Below are 25,870 nucleotides of genomic sequence, written 5' to 3'. Positions count from 1 at the left end.
TCCTCTGGTGGAGATTTGTATCTCTCGTGAGGTGAGGAAGGATTTGAAGTGAGACATATAGAATATATGTAAAACCACTTGTCCCTACAGAAAGGTAGTATATCAAATCCATTACCCTTATGCTTCCTAGTTCCTACATAATCAAGGATTCCTGGTGCATTAATTAAGTTTTTTAACCCTGATATGCTGGAAATGAACATTTGTGCAGCAGACCTTGACTCTAGGTCTTGGTGTTGAAGTGTCTATTTTATGCAGGGCATGAGTCTCAAGTTTTTGCTAGATTGCCTCTGTTCTCAAGGTTGATATCAAAGCTGTAGCATCAAGTTGAACAAAGAAGCGCTCCATCCACTCCATTGACAAAGGTGTGGGCATCATAGTAGGAAAGGCAATGTTCTCCACCCAAGGTGTTATCAGAACTGGGGGTCTCAAGTCTATGGAGGCTGTTGTACCCTCTCCGAAAGCATGCAGCATCAGCAGTCCTTGCATCAATGCACTTTGAGGACACCACCAGCCTTGGTGTTTTGTGCCACATTTTGATTGAGAACAAACAAAAACTGCAGGCAATGTACACGATGCAGGCAAAAATTTATTATCCCAAAATAAAATGCAGTAATATAAAAACCTTATTACCAACCAAGGGACCCAACAAGGTCTGTGTTTCGGACAAACACCTTCATCAGGGGTCCTAATATGTTTTTCAAGTATTTATCTCCTCTTCTCTTTGTCACATCATCACACTTCTCTTAGGCATGGCATGACAACACCATCCTTTTAGTTTATTTTATATAATTTTTATTATTTTTTGATCACCATATATTCTTTTAGTGTTTATAAGTTTTTAAATATTGCCAATATTGTTTATATTATTTCAGTATTGTATTTTATTTATTAGGACCCCTGATGAAGGTGTTTGTCCGAAACACGGACCGTGTTGGGTCCCTTGGTAATAAGGTTTTTATATTACTGCATTTTATTTTGGGATAATAAATTTTTGCCTGCATCGTGTACATTGTCTGCAGTTTTTGTTTGTTCTCCTGCTTCGCTGTTTATTCTGCAGATCTGGTTGGATTCCTTTTGTTGTTCACATTTTGATTGAGAGCAATTTGGAGACATCTCAACCTCTGCCCAATACCCTACATCGTGGTCTTGGCATCAATGAAGATGAAGTTGAATTCTTCCTTTCCTTTAGGTGGGAATCAGATAATGACTGCTCCTGGTGAGTTCCACTAATGCTCAATGGCCAGGATGAGAGAGACACTCTCCACGTCAATGCAACCCCCAGCATCCAGTGCAGCTCCTGGACAGAGACCAATGGTTTCTTTCTGTATTTTTTTTCTACCATGAATCCCTCTGACATCTGTGAACAGAGAGTGCAAAGAGAAGGATCATGGGTGGGTCTTAGGCACTGCAGACACCATGAGTGAGAGGCTATAATGGATATGGTCCTGTTACCTCTTGAAGCTGCTAGGCACTTTGTCCAGAAAAATAGCCTCAACTTGATGTGACAAAAGTACCCCAAGTATCCCAGCCAGGAACTGAAGGCCTAAAAAAACAAACCACCTGAGTTGATAAAAAAAAGAAAAGAAAGAAACTTAACATTTGCCCAAAAACCTAAAGAACTATGGTGTACACACAGAAAGACAGACAATGCCAGGATTTAGACTTTCAAGAATAACAAGGTCTTGAGGCCATGATGGAAATAGGTATGACTTGGCTTTGCAGAAAGGATTAGACTAAAGAGGTTCTGCAGAACAGTGGCAGGTAGAAACAGGCAAGCACAAGCAGTGAGACTATGTTTATGTTTATTAAATATTTGATATCCCACCATTACAAAAAGGTCAAAGCAGCTTACAATAATATATAAAATACTAATGCTTTTGGGAAAAGTTGCTGAGATACAGTTTCCTACACCAACAGTTAATAGAAATGTTCCTCTTGGTAAAGAGGTAAAATTTACTTCTTTGGAATGGTGAAATTTGTCCAGTGAACAGTCCTAGGCTACAAATAAATAACGAAGGAAAAGAGTAGCCACATAGGGTCCAATATATACAGTATATCTCAATTATTAAAGCATTATAGAGACATCATATTTTGCCTTGGCTGCTTCCAAGCCTTGAACAGGATGGTGTGAGGTAGCTAACCTCAATTCAAAACATTCAAATGCTAGAGGGATTTTCATTTGAGCTCAGCGATTCTCTGAAACACAGTGTATATGAGGGGGCAGCAAGGAAGAGCCAGTATGAAGTAGCTTTGATTCAGGTAAATCAAACACCCAATTTGAACATTACTGAATCATTAGGGGCAAAAATAACAGCCATAACATTTGAGAGCACTCCCACATCTTTTCAGGATTGTACAAGACAGTATGTCATCATGACCCTCAGCCCTTGAAGACTGCCTTCTCCAGGGCATCCTCTTTATCTGAGTACTCCAGGTGTGATGGGTAATTAGTGCACTCGTATCGAACGCAGTTACGGACATACTGGAGAAAATCTGGGGCACCAGGATAAACCACATTGTCAGCCAGCAGCACCGAGCCTTTTTTCAATAAGCCACACTCCTGGAATGATACAAGAAAAAAGGGCTGCTAAGATAGATGTATTTAATAAAGTTTCAGTAGGCATTTAACATCAGAAGCATCTGTCCATTTGTACTGACGATCAGCCTGTTACATGGTACGAATGATATTTCTGCAGCAGAGCGGTTTTCAGTATGAACTGCTTCCCCTTTTTGATCCCACGTTCTCCCCGAGGAATCTAGTACTGGTGGCTGCTAAACCCACGTCTTCTTCCAACCCCCTTACTGTAAACTATCTTGGCGCACGCAGGTAAACAATTGTCAGACCTGATGTTCCCTGTCCGTCTATTGAAAGTGACAGTACCGTCATTCAGTACAGCACCAGAGACAGTGACTGCACTTTCTGAATAACCACTGCCTTGCATCTGTCCAGTCATGCTCTTCTGGTTTTTCCCTTTTTTATTCTCTTCCTTCACTACTTTGTGGTTCCTCCCTCTCATAGAAAGTATGTCTGTGATTTACCCTAAAATTGTTTGTCCCCTCCCCCCCCCCCAGTTTTAAAATTGTTCATCTCTTTGTAATCTATGAAAAAGCGATTTTATCAAATCCCAAATAAACTTGAAACTACGAGATATACACATTAGCAAGAAGCACAGAAGAACAATCCTCCACACAAAACAAAAACCCAAACAAATGAGCAATAAAGGGTGTTAAAAAATGCCTTAGAGTTCTTCACTTGAATTGATACTGGCTATATTTCAGCTAGATAACTTGCATCAGATAGAATTCAGTGATAAAATATGTCTCATACTTGAAATGAGTGAGCTAACTCAAGTTTGAGAGATGTTTTGTTATTTTTTTTTACTGCTGAATTCCATTTGGAGATAAATTAGTGAAGCTACGTAATTGGAATCCATCTTGATTAAGACTTATCTTCAGACAGAGGTTTTCAGACTCCTGATGCAGGCCATCTAGTCAAAATGGCCTGTGTCAAGTGAAGATCTCAATAAAGGCTTTTTTTTAAGCATCTTTGCTCCTTTCTTTGGGTTTTTGTCATCTCCACTGTTTTCTGTCATATTCACATTAACACTAAGGGCTCCTTTTACAAAGCCACGCTAGCGGTTTTAGCACACAAACTGGACTAGCGTGCGCTAGCCGAAAATTGACCGCCTGCTCAAAAGGAGGCAGTAGCGGCTAGCGCATGTGGCAATTTAGCACGCGCTATTCCGCTTGGCTTTGTAAAAGGAGCCCTAAGCTTACCACGAGTAGCTTTGAAAAACAGCTAGTTTTTCACCATGTTCCCCTAATCCACCCCCACCCCATGCCTCTTAATGTAACAAAGCATGTGCATTGCAAAAGTAAATAGGTATTTTCAAGCAACTGTAAATTCACTGAGGCAGATTCTTTGATCTAGGTCTATAACTCATTATATTACAAAGCAGACCCAGACGAAGCCTTTGCAAATACAAAAATATAGTCCAAGTCTTGTATATTGATAGTACCTGAATGTAAACCACTTAAACAATCTCCATTGATAGGTGGTATATATAAATAAAAATAAATGCTGAATTTTTACTTCAGATCCCATAGACATATAGAGGGTCATTTACGAGAAAAAAATTGTCTAAGTTAGAATTGATCTTGCAGAACTAGAGGCGGAATGGGGCGTGATGGAGGCAGAAAGGGGCACGTACTTTGGTATGGTACTTTATGCATCTAAGTGCTTTGAAAATGAGCTTCTGTATGTACAATAAGGCATCACTCAGTTATCAAAATGAGTATTGCAAGTAATTTTCATTCCCTTTTCCATCAGCTCTCCTGATTTTACCATATACAGTAGCTCACTGTCTGGGATGAGGACTACCTCTAACTGACAGACCTCAAAGGTTAGGAACAATCCCATCTTGAAAAGAGATGGCTGAGGGGAGATAAGACTGAGGTCTACAAAATCCTGAGTGGTGTGGAATGGGTAAAAGTGAATTGAATTTTTACTCTTTCAAAGATTATGAAGACTAGGGGACATTCAATGAAATTACATGGAAATATCTTTAAAACAAATAGGAGGAAATATTTTTTTCACTCAAAAAATAATTAAACTCTGGAACTCATTGCCAGAGGATGTGGTAACAGAGTTTAAAAATGTTTTGGACAAATTCCTGGAGGAAAAGTCCATAGTCTGCTATTGAAACAGACAAGGGAGAAGCCAATGCTTGCTCTGGGCAGGGAATGTTGCTACTACAGTACTTGGGTTTCTACCAGGTACTTGTGATCTGGATTGACCATTATGGAAATAGGATACTGAACAAGATCGATCATTGGTCTGACCCAGTATGGCTATTCTTATGAGAACAAAGGATAATTTAAAAAAAAACCACACCATTCTTCTCATTTTTTGAGACATTTTAAAATATTTATTACATTTATTTAAGAACAAATATGCTATTTGCATTAGACTACTAATAGGATCCAGTATAATAAATCTGTATTCATGCCAACATTTGTTACATGCAAAAAATCTTTTGAATGATCTTCTCCCTGTTAGTGTCCCATTCTGTAATGTTTGAGATTGTCTTTATTGTAAAGTTAGAAGAACCCACTATGTATTTCAATTGTTTGTATTGTGGAATTTCAGCCTAAATTTTCATGAGATTTCAGATAAATTTTCTGCATTTCCCCTGTTGTCTAGGCCAGTGTTTTTCAACTCGATCCTGGAGTCAGTCAGGTTTTCAAGATATCCACAATGAATATGCATAGACTTGGTTTGCATACTGTACACTTCCTCCATTATATGCAAATTTCTTTCATGCATATTCATTGTGGATATTCTGAAAACCTGACTAGCAAGGGGGTAATCCAGGACCAAGTTGAGAAACACTGGTTTAGTGATATTATCCTTTAAACTGTAATATTTAAGAACGACCAAGCAGCTCAGATGAAAATTTCTGAGCATTATTATGTGGAAGGTCGAAGTTCCACTTCTCAGTCTAGCCTTCCTCTTCATGGGTTGGATGAAGATACTACAGAGCAGGGTGGGATAGACTCATACGGCCTCTTTTACAAAGCCGCGCTAGCGGTTGTGCTGCGCTAACAGCCCCGAAGCCCAAAGAGATTTAAAGGGTTCGGGGCTGTTGCCATGCGGCAGCCATTAGCGCGACTTTGTAAAAGAGGCCGATAGCCCTTGCTTAAGGCTAAAATATGGTTACAAAGCTCTGAAAGAAATCAATGCCCAGGACCAAAATAGGTAACATTGCTTGAAGGGGTTGGGACTAGGAGGATAGTCCCCAGTTAACTACTACTTATGTTTATTTATTTGCCCTTTTGATTTTAATGAATTCCATATGCTTCCAGTTAGATTGCCCTGTCTACAATATGTAAACCACTGACTGTAAACACACAGAAAAAGTGATATATCAAGTCCCATTCCTTTAACCTTAGATATGCATTTCATTTTCAACTTACCTCAAGCAGTTTGGTATCAGGGACATATCTATCACTCCAGTGGTCAATAAAAATGAAATCAAACGTGTTCACTTTGTATTTTGATTTTAGCTTAGGGATAATTTCCTCTGAAGAGCCTTCCAAAATTTGTATCTAAAAATTAGAATGATGGAAGTTAGTTCATTTACTTTTGCCAACTTATGGCACTCTTCCCTCCCTGGTTGTTTTGAAAGTGGGATGGTGATAGTGTTAATGTTCATGTTCTTGGCCTTGTAGCGCAATCAGAGCTTGTTCGTATACAACCCAAATTCAATTCCAAGTTCAGAGTTTAAAAACAATTAGAAAGATGAAAACCTATGTAATTAGCAAGGTTTTCATACTTCAGTTACACCAGTTCAGAAACTGCAGAACAGAACTTGGACTTCTGAATGTGGTGGTACCTTTGTGGAACTCATCCTTTGTGACTGTTTAATTTTATTTATAAAATTGTATGAGGGTAAATCAAAAAGTAAAGGCAAAATACATTTAATGGCTTTAATAGAAGTAACTGAGAGCAACTGAACATATCACTTTTCTACGTAGTCCCCATGCAAGATGATGCATTTGTTGTATCATTCAACTAGCTTCTGCATTCCTGCAGAAAAGTTTTTCAGCTGCTTCCAAAGCCAGGTGAACACCACTTTCTTGACTTCATCATACTTTGTCTTTTGCTCTCTGGGTTACAGTGATACACCCATGTCTCGTCACCAGTGACAGTTCTCTCCAGAATACTAGGATCTTCTTCATACTTTCTCAGGAACTAGGTTATTTATGCAGATCAATAAGTTGTTGGGGAACCCCTTATGGGCAGACTTTCTTGTATCCCAATTCATCATGCATTATGGCAAATGAAGATCCATAGTTGATATTTGTAGCGAAAGTGAGACATCGTGATCCGTCAGTCTTCTCTAATCATGGCATCGGCCCTGTCAATGTGCTCGAGTGCATGATGTTGATAGGCGACCAAAACAATCTTCATCGGTTACACCTGTTCTTCCTGCTTTAAACCTTTTAACCAACTCATAAACCTTTTTTTGATTCATGGTGCTATGTCCAAACTGAGCCAATATCCGATGGTGAATTTCCCCAGGTTTCACTCCCTCTGCCCAAAGAAAGCACACTACTGCACATTGTTCTTCGATGGTGCAATCTTGCAATGGAACGTCCATGTTTCTGACCTTGTGGCTGCCATATGACTAAAGGCTGAGTGCTGCACTGTGTGTGGATGAACTATCCAACAGGCAATGTATAAGTGCACATGTTGCATTTTGCTAGCTCTGTTCTGGTAATCAGGTAATTTAACAATTGCCTTTAATTTTTGATTCACCCTCATATATAGAACCTTACCCACCAAAAAAAGACTGTTCAAATCAGTGATGGGGACTTAACAGTTCACACATGATTTGCAGTTCCTCCTATACTTTCATTAAGGATGATGAATTAATTATCTTTTAACCTAATCTTAGGAAATTAAGTCAGGAGTGTAAATATCCATTCTTTGAGTGGTCAGAAGCAGCTGGTACTCTGTACTTATTAAAGGGTTACTTTGTGTAGTATCCTATCTTGAAATGTTCCAAAGGGAACGATTCTGAAAAATGACCCCTTTTGCCTCTGCCCTTTAACATGAGTTACCGTACATCAAAGTTTGCCCAAGGTATAATAATGCACCAGTCTATCGTGAGACTTCATGAAATAGGTCAAACTTTATAACAAAAATATTGTAATAACACAATCTGATGCCTTATATTAATGGATGAGTCCTAGTTTCTATGGTAAGTATAGTAGAACAGTAACATTTTCAAAAAATTATTCTGTTCTTTTAGCATATTTAAAATAATGGAATGGATGTGTGGGAAATAATTAGTGCTTATATGCTGTAAAAATTTTCCCTGGTCCCCTCACCATTCTCTTGTTAAATAAAGTGTGTTCATATTCCTGTACCTTCTCTTTCACACCAGCGAACTCAAACATCTGCTTTGCTATAGCTGCATGGACTGGGTTCTTCTCAATGGTAAGAAAGCAAGCCCCGGGCTTCAACAGCTGAGCTATTCTCACTCCTGAATACCCACAGTATGTTCCAAGTTCCAGAACAGTGGCAGGGTTTGTCTCAGAGACAATCTTATCCAAAATTAAACCTGAAAAATAAAAGGAGGCCAGATTAGCACTCTGTCCAGCTCCATCAGCCAAGAAGTCAGGGATCAAGGCAGTTTATAAGCTTGCCAATTACGTATAACTCCCTCCCTCCAGCTAGACAATGCATTTTTAACTCAGTGGAGTCTTACTAGACCAGAATATCCTTCAACTGGAAATATCCATTTTATGCTGTAGCATCAAAACTATGTGTCTTCCTCTAAGGAAAACAGGAGCCTTCATAATGTCCCAGGATTTTCACTCAAAGCTAGATCACCTCTTATTTTTTTCCAGTGGCATTTGGAGCAGATTCTCTGCCAGTGGATCATATTTATTGAGAATTCCTCAGGTATCCCCTAAATGCACAGTGTAATTAATGTTTGTATATTATGTTGTGTGTGTTATGTTTTCCATGTGCTATCCTATCTTTTATGGCGTTCTTTTTGAAATTTTACTGATGTAAACTGCTGAGAACTATGTTAAGATTTGGCAGTTTATTAAAGTTTAATAAACAAACATATTCAGGTTTAAGGGTCCTGCTGCTCACTCAGCTAGCTGAATAATCCCAATGTATGCCATCCCTTTAAACAAAATATATTGCACACCTTTAACCTAACTATGGGGTCCTTTTATTAAGGCGTGCTAACGGTGCACTCTAAATGCTAAGGCACCCATAGAAAATATAGTGGATGCCTTAGCATTTAAACACGCTAAATCAGCGTGCCTTAATAAAAGACCCCCTATATTTGAGGTCCTGAGACATTAGGTTTACCTTTCTCATTTCCCACATTCATAGCCCACTCCATCTCACTGCAATATTTATCGATGGCGTCCACGATATTCTGAGGGTTTCCCTTTATTGCATTCTGCAGCACGTAGTCTAAAATCCTCTGCTCCTTGATCTGAGCCATGATGAACACGTGTTAACTCTTTAAGATATGGCTGCCACAAATGATTTTCGTGGAATACTTCTAGCAGAAGCTAAACAAAGTGGGACCTTGATGATGAGGAAAATAACAGCATCTGGAGCAGAAGATACAAAAATCTGATGTTATGGTGGCACAATTTTCAAACAGAGATTGGAGTGATTTGTAAACCTTTAGCTCTATTTCCATCAGCACATGTTGAAATCTATTGTTATTAAAAAGAGTGAATGTGTAATAAGTTTGGCTACATCTTTTTCTTACAGAACAGAGGGTTGGAGTAAAGGGCCAATACTCAGACTGGCAATGGGTCACGAGCGGAGTTCCGCAGGGGTCGGTGCTGGGACCGCTCCTGTTCAATATATTTACAGACGACCTGGAGAGGGGGACGAAATGTGAGATTATTAAATTTGCAGATGACACCAAACTCTGCAGCAGGGTTAGAACCACGGAAGACTGTGAAGACCTGTAAAGGGACCTAACGAGACTGGAAGAGTGGGCAATAAAGTGGCAAATGAGCTTTAATATAGAAAAATGCAAGGTCATACATGTAGGGAAAAAGAACCCGATGTTCAGCTACAAAATGGGGGGATCATTCCTAGGGGTAAGTAACATTGAAAGAGACCTGGGTGTGTTGGTGAATACAACAATGAAAGCATCGGCACAATGTGCGACAGCCTCAAAGAAAGCAAACAGAATGTTGGGTATCATCAAAAAGGGTATCACGACCAGGACGACGGAAGTCATCATGCCGCTGTGGGAGGGCGCCCGCATCTGGAGTACTGCATCCAGTACTGGTCGCCGTACCTCAAAAAGGACATGGCAATACTTGAGGGAATCCAGAGAAGAACGACTAAATTGATAAGAGGTATGGAAAACTTTCATACGCTGACAGGTTGGAAAAGCTGGGGCTATTCTCCCTGGAAAAGCGGAGACATGATAGAAACTTTCAAAATACTGAAAGGCATAGAGAAGGTAGACAGGGACAGATTCTTCAGACTTTGGGGAACCACAAGTACAAGGGAGCACTCGGAGAAATTGAAAGGGGATAGGTTTAGAACAAATGCTAGGAAGTTCTTCTTTACTCAGAGGGTGGTGGACATATGGAACGCGCCCCGGAGGTTGTGATAGGGCAGAGCAAGCTACGGGGGTTCAAGGAAGGTTTAGATAAATTCCTGAAGGATAAGGGGATTGATGGGTACAGATAGAAGTAGAGGTAGGTTATAGGAAAAGTCAGGGACCACCTAACAGGTCATGGACCTGATGGGCCGCTGCGGGTGTGGACTGCTGGGCACGATGGACCTCTGGTCTGACCCAGCGGAGGCAACTTCTTATGTTCTTATTGAACAGTAAAACATATCAAATAAACGCAACGGCTTGAATATTAGTGGAGCTCAATTATCTCTTTAGAGTCTATTTACAAACAGAATCTAAACCCACAGTTCCTCTCGCCACGAGAGGCACGTCCTGAAGAAGTCAGCCAGCACCGATGACTCTCCACCTGGCTGACGTCTCTCCTCCTCTCCTCGCACCTTCTGGATCCCTCCATCGAAAGCGGATTGCGGCCAGATGGGTCTCTGCGCATGTGCGGACATCGACGCGATGATGTCATGCATGCGTATGACATCATTGCGTCAACGTCCGCACACTTCCAGGTGCCTTCCGGCTGGGGCACTGGATTTAGTGTGCCGCCGGCTGGAAAGTTTGCAAGACACTGCTTTAGACCATTCTTCTAACTTTTGCAGATCCTGTTTTGTTTTCCACTCCCTCCAGGGTGCCCACTCTGTTACAAATCTTGGTATCATCTGCAAAAAGGCAAACCTTACATTCTAACCCTTCAGCAATGTTGTTACAAACATATTAAACAGAATTGGCGCCAGCACTGATTCTTGAGGCACTCCACTACTCACCTTTCCTTCCTCCGAACGAATTCCAATAACCACCACCCTCTGGCATTTGTCCTTTAACCAGTTTCTGATCCACTTTTGGCCCTAGCTTCAGCCTGTCAAGCAGTGGCATAGTAAGGAGGGAGGGGTGGTCCCCTATGGGTGCTGTCTTGGTGGGAATGCCAGTCCCCATCCTCCTTCCCACTCCTCCCTCCACCGTGCACCTTCACTTCCCCCCACCCCACCGTATCTCTAGCTCTTCGCCAACGTGAGCAGCAACTCCAACCTGCTGCTCATTCCAGCATCAACTCTCCCTCTGATGTCATCCATGTCCCACACCTAGGAAGTGACAGAGGGAAAGCCAACGTGGACAGCAAGTTGCTGATATTGCTCATGCCAGGAAAGTTAAAAAGGTACAGGGAAAGGGACCACCCTGAGCGCCTCTCTCTCGCTACGCCACTGCCGTCAGGTTTATTCGAACCTCTTCCACTCTCTCCCACCACCGACATCAAACAAGCCCCCAACACACTCCCCCCCCCCCCCAGCAGCAGGAAGGATGCCCACTCCCTCCCGCTGCTGCCATCAAGCAACCTCCCCTCCCATAGGAGGGGCCTTAAGTGCCTGGGCCAATCAGAACCTTAGGCCCTTCCCGGTGCATCCCAGGATGCACCAGGAATGGAAAGGCCCACCATTTTGAAGAAGCAGGCTTGCCAGCCAGAAGGAATAGGCATCCCTCTGGCCAGCCTGCCTGAAGGTAGGGGGTGCGGGTGGTGGTGGAAGGGAGTGGGCATCCCTCCTGATGCTAGGGGAGAGGGGTTGTCTCCTGCTGCTGGGGGATTGCTTGATGGCAGGAGTTAGTAGGCATCCCTCCCGCTGCTGGGGGTGGCAGCGAGCATCCCAATTGCTGGGGGGAAGTGGGGGGGGGGGTAGTTGTTTGACGGTGGCAGGGGAAGGGAGTGGGCATCCCTTCTGCAGATCTTCATTTTGGGCTGTTGGGGGTTTTAAAATAACTTGTGGGTGTATTCTGCGTATGTGAGGATTGCTATCACCAGCAACTCATCAAAAGCAAATTTAGTGACCCTCTGCAACCTCATTTGCATGCATGTTTTTTTTTGTTTTTTTTTTAAGAAAGACTCCTCTCTTTGAAATCGTTACAATAGCGGGCCCATCAGATTTTACTGCAAACATTAGAGAATCTTCCCCTCAAGCGAGATTCCATTTCTATTGTAGTGCCTGACGTTTGGGTTGGTCTCGCAGTTTCCAATCTTGAAACAGTGAGACTGCCCTGAATTTTTTGCAGATAGCTCAGTTACAGAAATCCTGCTGAGTTTCACAGGGTGGAGTTTTGGTCTGTTGGTAACTTGTTTTTCTACTTTCTGACGCCTACTACCTATAGTAAATTTAAAAGAAGGTCGATTAATTACAGAAACATAGCATATTTCTTTAAATAGAAAATTAGGACTAATATCCACAAAATATGTGAAGCTTGCTTGACCAAAGAACCTGAACAAAAACTATATAAGTAGACAATGATAAATTTATCAATTATAATATCGCAAAGTCTTTGTTTTGATGCCCGAATCCATGTTTCTACTAAATCCGATTCCACCCAAAATTGCTTCTGCCTCTGACTCCAAAGCTCTGACACCACCACAACAATTTCCATTTAAACAATTAATCTTCTAGTACTAGCACTTATCACTTAGATAGCGTTACTAGAACCCAAATAAAAATTCAACTAATGGGTTTCTGAAGGTAAACTAACAAAACCTGACTATACAGGATTAGATACATTTGTGCATAGGAAATGCAACGACCCGCCCTCTTCTTTCTCGTGATTTCCGCTTTATTCCAGACACCGCCACTCCCTCCTGCATCCCCTGCTCCCTGTCTCTCACCTGCTGGGTATCGCGAGTCGGTAGCTGCGTGCACGCGCGTTCTGGTTTTCTCCACTCAGGCACAGTGTGAGCAGCCACAGACGCCGACGTGGGGTCCTGAGTCGCGCTACCAAAGATGGCGGCGACGCTGTGGCGGTTTGGGTCCGATGGCAGAGGGGTGCTGGGGCGCTCCCTGTACCAGATTAAGGTACGGGGGCTGGCAGGTATGGATCGGGCGCGGTGATTGTTTTTTTTTTAGCAAATGCTCTCTTTAAAAAATAAAACTTAAGGGTTAGTGTTAGGCAGGGGCCGGTCGAATGGGCCTCGGGGTTTGTAGTTTTAGTTTCCTCAGCAGTGGGCTGTGTAGTCGGTATACAAAACCTTCCAACTCTTATTTATGGTATTGACTCCGATTCTGATTCCCAAAGCTCGTAAGGATGGGATAGGGACAAACTTTGTCTCTGTCATTCTCTAGGTGCCACTTTAACTAATATGGATATCGTAAAATATATTGCATTGTAATCATCAAAGAACTTGATATGAAAATATATTCTCAAAGTAAAACATAGCCTGAAACAAATGGGTTAATCAAATTATCTGTGAAATGAGACATTTAAGCATTATAATATTTGCATGATACAATTCAAATTCTACTGCCTACTATTTAAAACCATAAATGGAGACAGCCCAACCTACCTAAACTACCTCAACCAGACATATGAAAACCCATAAACATGTCACGCATCCCCCCAATCAGAGACATCGAACGAAAAAACTATATGATGGCCTTCTAGCCACACAAGCAGCAAAACTTGTCTACCAACTCTCCAACTTACTGATAATGACCCCAGACTACAAATCGTTCAGAAAAGGAATAAAAACCATGCTATTCAAGAAATCCTTGAAGACAAACTAACACCGCAAGACTCTTCCCAATTCTCTGAAGCAACTCGCTCTTCTCTTCAATTCCTCTGGAAATGGCCAGATAACTTCTTTTGTAATCCGCCTTGAACTGCAAGATATTGGCGGAATAGAAATCACTAATGTAATGTAATATACAGTATTAGGAGTCTGAGTTGGAGTCAGCAAGCTCCAGCTCTTCCCAGACTGGTGGGTGTGCAGAGCTCTCCCAGTAGTGAGCCTTGGCGTGAGACCTCCCCTCAAGAAGCTCATTGGCTCAAGCCTGCTACCACTCACTACGGCTGTGCAGCGGAATGTGAGTGAGACTGGGCAGCATAACTGTGCAGCTTCGGAGCCAGACTACCCTGCATTAAACTGCTTCAGCTCAACGGCTACCAACATTAAATATGTAACTTAAATTCTTTATTCATTTTTACATATTACAACTAGTGTATAAGAAAAATCATTCGAACTTATAAATATACACTTGATTAACTTTCATATATCATTAAAAATATAACTTTTCAGCCAATACCTATATTCTATAATATTTTGAATATTATGAACTATTCCTAGTATCTAAACAATTGATATCAAGTTAGAAAACCCTCCCAACCCCTCCCTTCCCTTACAAAAGTTCCATTCCCAATACATCAAAAACAGTTAAATACTCTTATACATTATAGGATTTAATATTTATTACCCACCCACACTCCTCCATGTCAAATATCTTACTTTGGGAAAATGTTATTACTCATTACAAAAATCTGTTAATGGTCCCCAAATCTTCTGAAATTTACCAAAATATCCTCTTTGTGTTGCTATTGTGCGCTCCATTTTATATATATGATACACAGAATTCCACCAGAAACTGTAATTTAATCTGCTATGATTTTTCCAATTGAATGTAATCTGTTGAATGGCAACTCCAGTCAATATAAATAAAAGTTTGTTATTATTTGACAAAATCTGACTCTTCGCTCTCATTGACATGCCAAATAAAATAGTATTGTATGTCAAGGCTACCGGATTCTCTAACATCCTATTGATTTGAGGCCAAATTGATTTCCAAAATACTAATATAAATGGACAATAGAATAAAAGGTGATCTAATGTCCCAGCCTCAAGATGACAGTGTCAACATCTATTAGACTTAGAGCTATCTAGTTTTTGTAAACGAACAGGGGTCCAAAAAGCTCTATGCAAAAGAAAGAACCAAGTTTGTCTCATAGATGCTGACACTACATCTCATCCTCCAAGAACAAATTTGTGGCCATTGAGACGCATTAATTTGATGCTTAATCTCAATGCTCCAAATGTCCCGAAGACCAGTAATATGTAACTTAAAAAAAAGCGGAAGGGGAGAGAATTGCTGCACCGGGCATCATCTTTCCATTCATCAAATTCTGCCTTAAATCTACTTCTTTGGGATAGCATTTTGTTGATATGCCAACCCCACCTGACTGGGGGGAGGGAGACGGGGTATTGGTTTTATTCCTGTTCTGGCAGATGTCTGACTTTGTTTTGAATTTTCTGTAAAACTCAAAACTAAAATCAAAACTGTCAGAAGTAATTGCTGCTTTTTATAGGGACAGGTAATTTTTATGGGGGGGGGGAAGGAAGGTATTCCTCATGGGGAAGGAGGGGCTTTCTCGCAGGGATGGGTGGGGACAGAGGATATTCTGGCAAGGACAGGTGGGATTTCTGTCTCCACGCAACTCTCTAACTATGACTCCACAGCCCTGATTGTTATTAGGGCTTTGTGACTTTGCCCATGAATAGCTTTTTAGAGTTGGCCTCAGAAAATACAATGCTTTTTCCATTTACACTTGTTTGGAATAAAGTGCAAAACGTGTACTTTCTTCTACAACCAGGCCATAAGTGCTGGCTGTATGGGTGTTTGTTTCCAGTATCAAATAAACTTGCAAAGGGGGTAATTTGTGCTGAGTCTAATACCCTTTATCATTTTGAAAAGATTTCTTCTTTGAATTTTTTCACAATACACAACTTCCTTCTTTCCTACCATAACTTGTTACCCACCTCAATCCCAGCTAGAGGACCTGGGACAGGGGACTGTGATAATGAAATACAGACTGCTGCTCTTGTGCTCTCATCCATCCTCGTTCCCCCAGAGCACTCGCCCCATTCTCTAAACCTCTTCACTCACCTCTGATGCTTTTTGCACTCGCTTCTCATGAACTGCCCCTCCCCCCATACCCCGTATACCCTCCTCACTCGCTCACTCAGCCACTTCTTTTGTCAAGCTACTTCCTATGCCCTCCACCTCACTCTCTCACTCATCTACCCGCACTGCCTTAAGCAAGCTATTCCCATTCTATAATTTCTCTTTCTTTGCTTTCTCTCTCACTCTCTTGACTTTTCTTCTGAATCTTCCCTCCCACCCAATGCAGCGCAGCAGCAGATAGGAGTGGCGTCCTTCAATGCTTCAGTTAGCAAGGGCCAGGGATTCATACAAGCACCCTTTGCATTTCAACATTAATGTACTGGAAAAGCATTGGGATCATGGCCCTAAGAAACTTGTGAAGGATAAAGAAGTTATGATAACCTGGTAGATCCCCCCCCCCATTCTGATCCATAAATAACTGGATGCATGGAAACCAGAGTAATAACAAATGGCATTGATTATAGAGGTGAATTACTCTGTGAATCACGTGGAGAAAGAGAACATCCTTAAACACCAAAAAAATGGGCATAACTATTTCTTTTATCTTTTCTTTTACATCATTTTGGGTGCCACGGGCTTGATTGAAAACAATTTCTAAGTATACATGGCTAGAATGCCTATACATGATAACATCTTATGAACTCCAGAAAAAAACTGTATTTAGCACAAATCAAGTACTTTGATGAGCATTAGCAGTATACAGTGGTGCCTCGCATAACGGACGCCTCGCACAGCGAACGCTGCGCACAACGAACTTTATGTCTTGATTCGTACAACGAACTTCGTTTCACACAACGAAGTCGCCCGAGCTGCATCCTTCCGCGCAGGCACTGCGCTTAACTGCCCTCTCTCCGCCTGGCTCCCTCTTGCCCCCCCCGACTCCCCGACACGATCGGGGCAAGAGGGAGCCCAAGCCCTCTTGCCCCCCCGACTCCCCGACACGATCGGGGCAAGAGGGAGCTCAAGCCCTCTTGCCCCCCCGACTCCCCGACACGATCGGGGCAAGAGGGAGCTCAAGCCCTCTTGCCCCCCCGACTCCCCGACACGATCGGGGCAAGAGGGAGCCCAAGCCCTCTTGCCCCCCCGACTCCCCGACACGATCGGGCCAGGAGGGAGCCCAAGTCCTCCTGGCCACGGCGACCCCCTAACCCCACCCTGCACTACATTACGGGCAGGAGGGATCCCAGGCCCTCCTGCCCTCGACGCAAACCCCCCCCCCCCCCCAACGACCGCCCCCCCCCAAGAACCTCCGACCGCCCCCCAGCCGACCCGCGACCCCCCTGGCCGACCCCCACGACACCCCCAACCCCCTTCCCCGTACCTTTCTGTAGTTGGCCGGACAGACGGGAGCCAAACCCGCCTGTCCGGCAGGCAGCCAACGACGGAATGAGGCCGGATTGGCCCATCCGTCCCAAAGCTCCGCCTACTGGTGGGGCCTAAGGCGCCTGGACCAATCAGAATAGGCCCGGGAGCCTTAGGTCCCTCCTGGGGGCGGGGCCTGAGGCACATGGGCCCAACCCGACCATGTGCCTCAGGCCCTGCCCCCAGGAGGGACCTAAGGCTCCCGGGCCTATTCTGATTGGCCCAGGCGCCTTAGGCCCCACCAGTAGGCGGAGCTTTGGGACGGATGGGCCAATCCGGCCTCATTCTGTCGTTGGCTGCCTGCCGGACAGGCGGGTTTGGCTCCCGTCTGTCCGGCCAACTACAGAAAGGTACGGGGAAGGGGGTTGGGGGTGTCGTGGGGGTCGGCCAGGGGGGTCGCGGGTCGGCTGGGGGGGCGGTCGGAGGTTCTTGGGGGGGGCGGTCGTTGGGGGGAGGGGGGGTTTGCGTCGAGGGCAGGAGGGCCTGGGATCCCTCCTGCCCGTAATGTAGTGCAGGGTGGGGTTAGGGGGTCGCCGTGGCCAGGAGGACTTGGGCTCCCTCCTGGCCCGATATTGTCGGGGAGTTGGGGAATCGGCGGGGCAAGAGGGCTTGGGCTCCCTCTTGCCCCGATCGTGTCGGGGAGTCGGGGGGGCAAGAGGGCTTGGGCTCCCTCTTGCCCCGATCGTGTCGGGGAGTCGGGGGGCAAGAGGGCTTGGGCTCCCTCTTGCCCCGATCGTGTCGGGGAGTCGGGGGGCAAGAGGGCTTGGGCTCCCTCTTGCCCCGATCGTGTCGGGGAGTCGGGGGGGGGCAAGAGGGCTTGGGCTCCCTCTTGCCCCGATCGTGTCGGGGAGTCGGGGGGGCAAGAGGGCTTGGGCTCCCTCTTGCCCCGATCGTGTCGGGGAGTCGGGGGGCAAGAGGGCTTGGGCTCCCTCTTGCCCCGATCGTGTCGGGGAGTCGGGGGGGCAAGAGGGCTTGAGCTCCCTCTTGCCCCGATCGTGTCGGGGGTGCCAGGGACCACACGGAGTCACCCACCGTACCACCCGATTCGGGTAAGCGCAGGTATCGGTGGGTGGCTTATTTGCGGGGGGGTGCCTTATTTTACATTTTTTTCTAAAAAGGGGGGGCTGTCTTATTTGATGGCCCTGCCTTATCATCGGGGAAACACGGTAGAAAAAAAAAAAATGAACAGTTAAGTCCCAGTTTTTGCCGCTGAGACTCTGCCCTCTCTCACTGTAAAATTAGACTCTACTTAGTCTGTCTTTAAATTTAAAAAATGTGTGTTGTTTTAAAAAACAATTATGTTTTTAGATGTATCTAAATAAAAATAATAACCAAAAATTTATCTTTTTTTATGTCATCTTAGCATATTTTATGCTGCAGAACGAATTATTTTTTTTTACATGTATTCCTATGGGAAAACGCGTTTCACATAACGAACGTTTCACATAACAAACTTGCTCCTGGAACCAATTAAGTTCGTTGTGTGAGGCACCACTGTATTTGAGAGACTGAGATCATATTCCACATACCTTAGCTGAGGAATGAGGTTAATTACTGTCACAGTATGCACAAAACTAATTCATTTGCAATCATTGCCCTTTGAGAGCAGTTAGCTTAAAGGCCATGCATTTTTAACTTACTTTTGTGATGGTCACTGAATTCATTCTCCAATTAGAGCCAGGATCGCTGCTGCAGGTCAAATATGTTGATTTCTTCAGAGAGAGCTTGGTCTGGTCAGCAGTTAGCACAGTCTCAGCAGCAGTAGTGGGCCTGCAAGCAGCTCTGGTATAGCTTAGCCAGAAGCATTCATGCTCTGAAGTAAGAGGTGGAAGGACGTTTTGGAAAGATTGAGTAACAGGTTGCAGCCTACAGTAGCTTCATCACAGTCAAATTATTAATAGCAGTAGTAGTTTAGGAGTAGTAGTAGTTTAGGAGAATACTTGCGAGTCAGTCCTCCTTGATCAAGTGGGGCCTTGTGTTTGTAAAGAAACCTGCAGCAGGATACATGGTGCATCATGCAATCAGAATTCCCTCTGTATCTGTTTTGTTCATTCTGTAGCTGTGCTAGCCATAAGTCATCTATAATGTAAAAAAACTGATGCTTGATTGGTTGTACATAGGTTTGACTTTAACATTTGGCTACCTTTTGAAACCACAAACTATATTAAAAAAAACAAACCTGCAAAACAAGGCTGTTTAAAAATCCAAGTAGTTGGCCTCCTGGTTTTAAACTTTTCCCTCCCTTCTTTATTCCTGGTCCCTGGTATACATATATCAAGAACGTGCCTGTACAATGTACTATCTGAAAAATATAAGTACAACTGTAATTCTAGTTCAATAGGTGTGTCATTCTGGACAGTAGGGTATTCTCCCCATGCTTGCAAGCCATGCAGAAGGAATCCACTCCAAAGGGCTCTGCTGCCATCTTCAGTTTTTACCATGCGAGCCGAAAGGCGTCTTTCTGACCTGCTCTGTACATTCACAAAAAATATGAAGAAACACCAACAATAATACATTATTGGTGTTTCTTCATGTTTTTTTGTGAATTTGAGTGCACCAGAGCTCCCCAGTGCTAGTAGGGTAAGATCTGCCTGCATGGTAGAGAAGAAGCAGACTTGTGTCTGCAGCCAGCAGGTTAATCCCTTGGAGACCTGTTTGCCCAGCCTGCAGAAAACTTTATAATGCTCAGGATCCATATCCCTAGTAGCATAGCTCGCCTACTGAATTGCAGGGACTTGAACGCAGGCTGTTAGGCACTCGCAGGGGGCTCAGTGGGGCTCTTCATGGTGCTGTCTACAATTTTGCCTCGTCCCCCCCTTCATGTGAGCGGTTCCGTGGGGTTTGAGTATCAGTCTGACTTTGGTCCAATTGGCAACCAGAAGATCTCGGCGTTTGGAGGTAGCTAATTGAGGTAGGTTTTCTTCTAGATCTGCTTAGAGCTAAGGCAGACTGCAGCACCTTCAGAGCACATGTCACAGTGAGTAAGACTATTATAGTCTATGGACAAAATGGGGGGGGGGGTGCCTGAAAGAGTTGTTTGGAAAGGTTTTGGACACTTTCTCTATGGTTCCTCCACCTATAAAATCCTGTTTTCAGAGTTTTTAAAGTTAAATTGTTTTTGAGCTATTTTTGGTGCCAAAATGCTGGCGTGGTGGCCATCTTGCATTCCCCAATTATTTTTTTCCAGAGTTCTCATGCATCTTCAAATCTCCTCTAAACTGGTAGGGATGGAGTCCTCAGGCTCTTTTATCACTAATTTATGTCAAATATGCGCTGGATGGATGCCAGAAGAGCGCTTTTGCACCATGTGCAGCGCAGATCATGAAGGGAATGGGAGCTTTGGGCTTAACCTTCCCTCAGGTCTCTAAGGCCGAAGAGACATTGGGAGGCTTCTCTGCCAGGAGAATAATCTATTGCTGTATAACATATTGGGGAATGTGTGAGCTCCATAAATGTTTCTGTTTGATATGGTTATTTCAATGTTTGGATTGTTTAGTTATGATGTTTAACATGTTTGTTATATTTCTTTCAGAGCAGAACAGAAATGTATTTGGGGAGTCTCCCCATACCCCTCCTTCTTATGTGTTTCTATATAGGACTATAATCTGCTTTGGTGCAAACTGATGGAGCAGCAGAGCCCTTTGGAGAAGGAGGAGGAGTTGAAAACCTGGAGTGGATTCCTTCTGCATGGCTCACGAGCATAGGGAGGCTGATACATCTATCTACTACTAAAAAAGATATTAGCAAGGTAAGAACCTAATCTCTTTTTTTTAAAATTCATTATAATGGGATTAGCTAGGTAAGAGGACATTTCAAAACCTTCAGACATAGTGACTTAACTATCTTAGGTCCGTACTAAATCATAGCGTGTGCTAAATGTTGTGCATCCTATTTTATACCTAATGCTAATGATTGTCAGTAAGCATTAAGCTTTAGTAAAAGAATCCCTTAGTGAATTATTAAAATAAAATTCATAGTACTGCTGTTGTTACATTATAATTTTTCTAGTGTTATTAATATTTATTTTAAAAATATCATGTTAATTCACCAGGGAAGACTGAGTATGATCTGTTGGTGATTGGTGGTGGCTCAGGTGGTCTCGCTTGTGCAAAAGAAGGTATGCTTTTCTTACAGAATATATTTTACAAAGACCTAATTTCTGCAATATATATTTCTCAAATCAAAACTTTCATCTATAGAATATATAAAACAAATTTTTTTTAAGTGAGTGTGCTTAGGAAACAGTTGTGACCTTCACCAAACAATGCAGTTGGTCACTGTTATCTATCATCATACCAGGATTTGACATAAAAAAAAACTCTACATAATGTCACTTATCTGCATATGCAGTTCTCCTCCAACAAAGTTCAATATTTTCATATCAACAACTCATAGCTCTTGCTTTAAATCCTGCCTTATAAGTAATAAATCTACTGTGCTGTGCTGATAGATCCAGTGCTCTCAATATATCAAAACTCCTGACTTGAATCCAGGTTTCACCATAAATATGGCTTCCTCAGGGTAATAAGACTTCAAACTCTCTTGCTTCAAAAGATGGTGTTTGTTGCAAACACAAATACTGAGCCTCTCTTATAGAATAACCACTTTCATATGACACTATAAACATAAATACATCTTACATACTCAAATATAAACTGAGATTTTGAGTCCAAATGGGGGTCTCTGTTTATATTTGAGTCTTCCCCTCCTCTGCCACCAACTCAACCCCCCCCCCGAACTGGCAGACTTCAGTGCCTACCTGCACCCCTACCTTCATCCCCACTGGTTGGCAGCTAGCATTCCCTCCCAAGCAAGAGTTTAAAAAAACCTCTCAGGCCTACCATGATTTCCTGGTAGTCTAGCGGCGCGTTGGGGCAGGAGCAATTACAGCTCGCTCCTGCCTGTTCTTTCTCCGCAACAAAAATAGCCACAGAGACTACAGCAGCCTTGCGAGACTGCCAGTGGATGTCTTGGCGGCCATTTTTATTGCAAAGAAAGAATGGGCAGGAGCGAGTGGGAATTGCTCCTTCCCCAATGCGCCCTTAGATTACCAGGAAATCATGGTAGGCCTGGGGAGTTTTGTACTCTTTCGAGGGAGGGAGGGAATGCAAACTGCTGATTAGTGGGGGTAGAGGGTGCAGGTGCAGGGATGAATGGAAGACTGCCAGTTTGTGGGGATTAGCAGCAGTGGAGGGGGGAAGATTACCAGGAAGGAGGGTGGTAGGCACCACAGGGAAGGCAAGGGGAGAAATGGTAGAATATAAACCCTCCAGTTTATCTTTGAGTTACCATTTTTCCACTAAAAAGGGGGGCAAAAATGGTATCTTGGTTTATATTTGAGTATATATGGTGCAATATTAAAAAGTGTTTCTTTTTCTCTGTCTCAGCTTTGTATTATAATCACTATTGTTTGGGTAGCAGGTGCTGGTACTTAAATGAATATTTTCAGTTAATTCTACCATAGACAGGGAGCTTGTGTTATAGATTCCTGCTGTCATTTATTCTGTTATCCCCATTGTCTTGAGGCATTTTCTTACTGTAAGGTTTGGTGTGTCTGGCCTCTTGGATTTCTTCCGTATGAAGTTTTTTGAAGCAATTGTTGTTGTATTTGCTTTCTCTGAATTCAAGTCACTTTTTGGCTGTAATTACTGTGCCATTGCCAATTGAATTACCAATAATTTGTATGTTCATGCATCTCCAACTGTTCTCTCATTTGATTTGAAGCTACAAAGTTTGGGAAGAAAGTGGGTGTTTTGGATTTCGTGGATTCAACTCCAAAAGGTACTGCTTCATTTGTAAAAGAACATGAACAGCCTGTTTACCAACTTGCAAATGCAGTAAGTGAAGACTTCAGTGTTAAATTTTAAGTACACTGAGGTAAAGCATTTTTCATCTTTATAATATAGCAAAGTGGTTCACAACTCATTATTTGGATATATTGCAATGAAGCTACTGAGAGTAAATTTACAACAAATCAGAGACGATGTTTTTTTCACTCAACATGTATTTTAAATTCTGAAATTCATTGCCAGAGAATGTGGTAAAAGCAGTTGACTTATTTGATAATTTCCTTTTTTTTTTTTTTTTTTAAATTTTATTTATTGAATTTTTCAATTTTTACAATGTTTGAAATTCAAGTGATATAATTAATTACTATATATCATTGTATCTATCATTAATACAACTTAATTTATAAATAGTATATATTATATATAATCAAAAGTTATACATCCCTCCCCTTTTTCCAATTAATGATTCTAAAAATTATACATGTCCCTCCCCTTTTCTATATAAGTATTATAATTGTGCTAAGAAATCTAATCATTAGAATAATTAGTCAATGGTTGCCAAATTTTATTGAAATTATGAATGTTCCCGTGTTGTAATGCTATTACTTTTTCCATTTTGTATATATGACAGACAGAGTTCCACCAGAACGTATAATTTAATTTGGTATAGTCTTTCCAATTCTGAGTTATTTGTTGCATGGCGACTCCTGTCAATATTAATAGTAGTTTATTATTGTTTACTGAGATCGGACTCTGAGTTCTCATTGCAGTTCCAAATAATACAGTGTCATATGAGAGTCCTACATGATTTTCTAGTAATTTGTTAATTTGGGGCCAAATCATATTCCAAAAGGCATTTACACAGGGACAAAAAAAAATTAGATGATCTAACGTCCCTATTTCTATTTTACAATGCCAGCATCTATTGGATCTAGTATTATCTATCTTTTGCAAGCGCGTAGGGGTCCATAACACTCTATGTAATAAAAACATCCATGTTTGACTCATAGATGCTGACTTTGTAGATCTTAATCTCCAGGACCAAAATTGTGGCCATTGAGACGCAGAAATTGTCTGTCCAATCTCAATACTCCAAATATCCCTAAGACCAGTTTTCTTTTTTTTATTTAAAAATCCATATATCAATTTGTACCATTTTGCGGCTTGGTGACCCAAGAAATCCGCCTGGAAACATAAAACCTGCAGACTATATTGAGTATTAAGATTTTTCCATTCAGGGAACCCTACCTGAATGGCCTGCTTCAATTGCATCCATTTAAAATATTGTGATTTATTTAAGCCAAATTTATTTTGCAATTGTGAAAAACTAAGCAGTGAACCTTCTGAAATTTCCTAAAAGAAAAAGTCTTTAAGCTATTATTAAGATGGACTTGGGAAAATCTACTGCTTTCTCTAGGGTAAGCAGTATAAAATCTGTTTTACTTTTTTGGCATGTTGCCAGGTACTTATGACCTAGGTTGGCCGCTGTTGGAAAGAGTACTGGACTTAATGGACTTTTGGTCTTTCCCAGTATGGCAGCTCTTATGTTCTAACAAAGCATGAGTTATATACTGCTTTTTACTGCATATTGAAAGCAGGAGTACATACAGAATGCATGGATAAAAAAAAAATCAATCTATGGCAATTACAATTTTTACAGTATTGTTGAGAGATTGCTTAGAGCAGGGGTCTCAAAGTCCCTCCTTGAGGGCCGCAATCCAGTCGGGTTTTCAAGATTTCCCCAATGAATATGCATGAGATCTATGTGCATGCACTGCTTTCAATGCATATTCATTGGGGAAATCCTGAAAACCTGACTGGATTGTGGCCCTCAAGGAGGGACTTTTAGATCCCTGGCTTAGAGGATATCTGTATATCAGAAACGTGTATTGATTACTGTTACATTGTGCCTTAAAAAAATGCAACATAATTTAAAACATTCCTTCAGTTCTGATATCTTGAGTCTCACCAGCACTAGATACTTTGCAAGTAAGAGAAGTTTCTGATGCAATGTGTCTAGCAGTCATGACTATAGGTTAAATCCCCCGTCTTGTGAGTTGTGTTGCAGGATGAAATCTTCAACTCTGCCTCCTCCATTGGCTGTAGTGCCCCCTTTAGTTTTTCCTTTTACAAGTGAGTTGAGAAGGTGGTGTTCTGATCATTTGTTTCTTATTTTGGGGATTTTTGTCCGAATCTGGAGATTTTTTTCAGTGCTCATGTGGTTCCCAGTGGCCTTGGGACACCTGCCCGGGAGAGGATGCAGACTCTGGGGAAAGAGGTCTGCAACTAGCAGGGAAACCCTCAGGGTACCTGTCTGGCAAGCCTGAATTCTCTCTTGTGGAGCTTGGGGTCCATTCCCTTGGTAGCTGGCTCACATCCTGAATTATTAGGTGCTTGAGTGCAGGTTGTTTGGCTCCCCCATAGCAGTCCGGTCGGGCTTTGATGGGTGCCGGATGTGTGTTTACTTCCCCCTTGTTGCATGGATCTTGATCTGAGTCTGGTCCAACTTCAGCCTAAAGATTGCAGCACGTGGACTCTATTTGGTTGAATGAGGCAGTATCTTCTCCACATTCCCGCTCTTGTGACAGCTGAGGCAGGCTAGCACCAGCAAAGACAGATAGTAGGATGTATTTTTTATGTTTAAATGATTTTTATTATTCCAGCAGTAAGAAGCAAATACAAACAGTAGTACCAGTCAGGAAATAACATTTTCAACAATATAATCAGTTCCCCTCCCATCCCCTCCTCCCCAAGAATCCATGGCCAGTCCAACAGCTGAGAGTGGGAATAAAATCTTAAAGATTCAAAAGTCTACTGTGAGCAC

At 42.5% G+C, this 25,870-nt stretch overlaps 2 protein-coding genes across 6 annotated transcripts in view; one reads left to right on the top strand and one right to left on the bottom strand.

Annotated features, from left to right (window-relative positions):
* Positions 1–1,785: 1,785 nt before the first annotated feature.
* On the bottom strand, positions 1,786–12,965 carry COMT (catechol-O-methyltransferase). Of its 2 annotated transcripts, none has more exons than XM_033954485.1 (5): positions 12,832–12,965; positions 8,897–9,147; positions 7,936–8,129; positions 5,977–6,108; positions 1,786–2,560 (listed from the first exon to the last, which is right to left on the bottom strand). In XM_033954485.1, exons 2-5 carry the CDS (start codon positions 9,033–9,035, stop codon positions 2,381–2,383), a joined length of 645 nt encoding a protein of 214 aa, XP_033810376.1. In that variant the 5' UTR covers positions 9,036–9,147; positions 12,832–12,965; the 3' UTR covers positions 1,786–2,380. The 2 variants fall into 2 exon arrangements, with proteins under 2 accessions (XP_033810376.1, XP_033810377.1); XM_033954486.1 differs by lacking the exon at positions 12,832–12,965 and adding an exon at positions 12,726–12,815.
* TXNRD2 (thioredoxin reductase 2) overlaps positions 11,665–25,870 on the top strand; it is a 116,904-nt gene continuing 102,698 nt past the window's right edge. Inside the window, exons 1-3 of one of the 4 annotated variants that reach the window (XM_033954484.1) lie at positions 11,665–11,687; positions 21,309–21,374; positions 22,982–23,038. Coding sequence is in view for 1 of the 4 variants with exons in the window: in XM_033954481.1 (XP_033810372.1) it covers positions 12,947–13,034; positions 21,309–21,374; positions 22,982–23,038 (211 nt within the window). In the remaining 3 variants the exon portion in view is untranslated. Of the gene's footprint in view, positions 11,688–12,879; positions 13,035–21,308; positions 21,375–22,981; positions 23,095–25,870 lie in introns of those variants that run through there. The other 3 variants (XM_033954482.1, XM_033954483.1, XM_033954481.1) reach the window with 3 other exon arrangements.

This window comes from Geotrypetes seraphini, chromosome 8, assembly GCF_902459505.1.
Source record: "Geotrypetes seraphini chromosome 8, aGeoSer1.1, whole genome shotgun sequence".
Lineage (NCBI taxonomy): Eukaryota > Metazoa > Chordata > Amphibia > Gymnophiona > Dermophiidae > Geotrypetes > Geotrypetes seraphini.
This window is presented reverse-complemented; position numbering and strand designations above follow the sequence as displayed.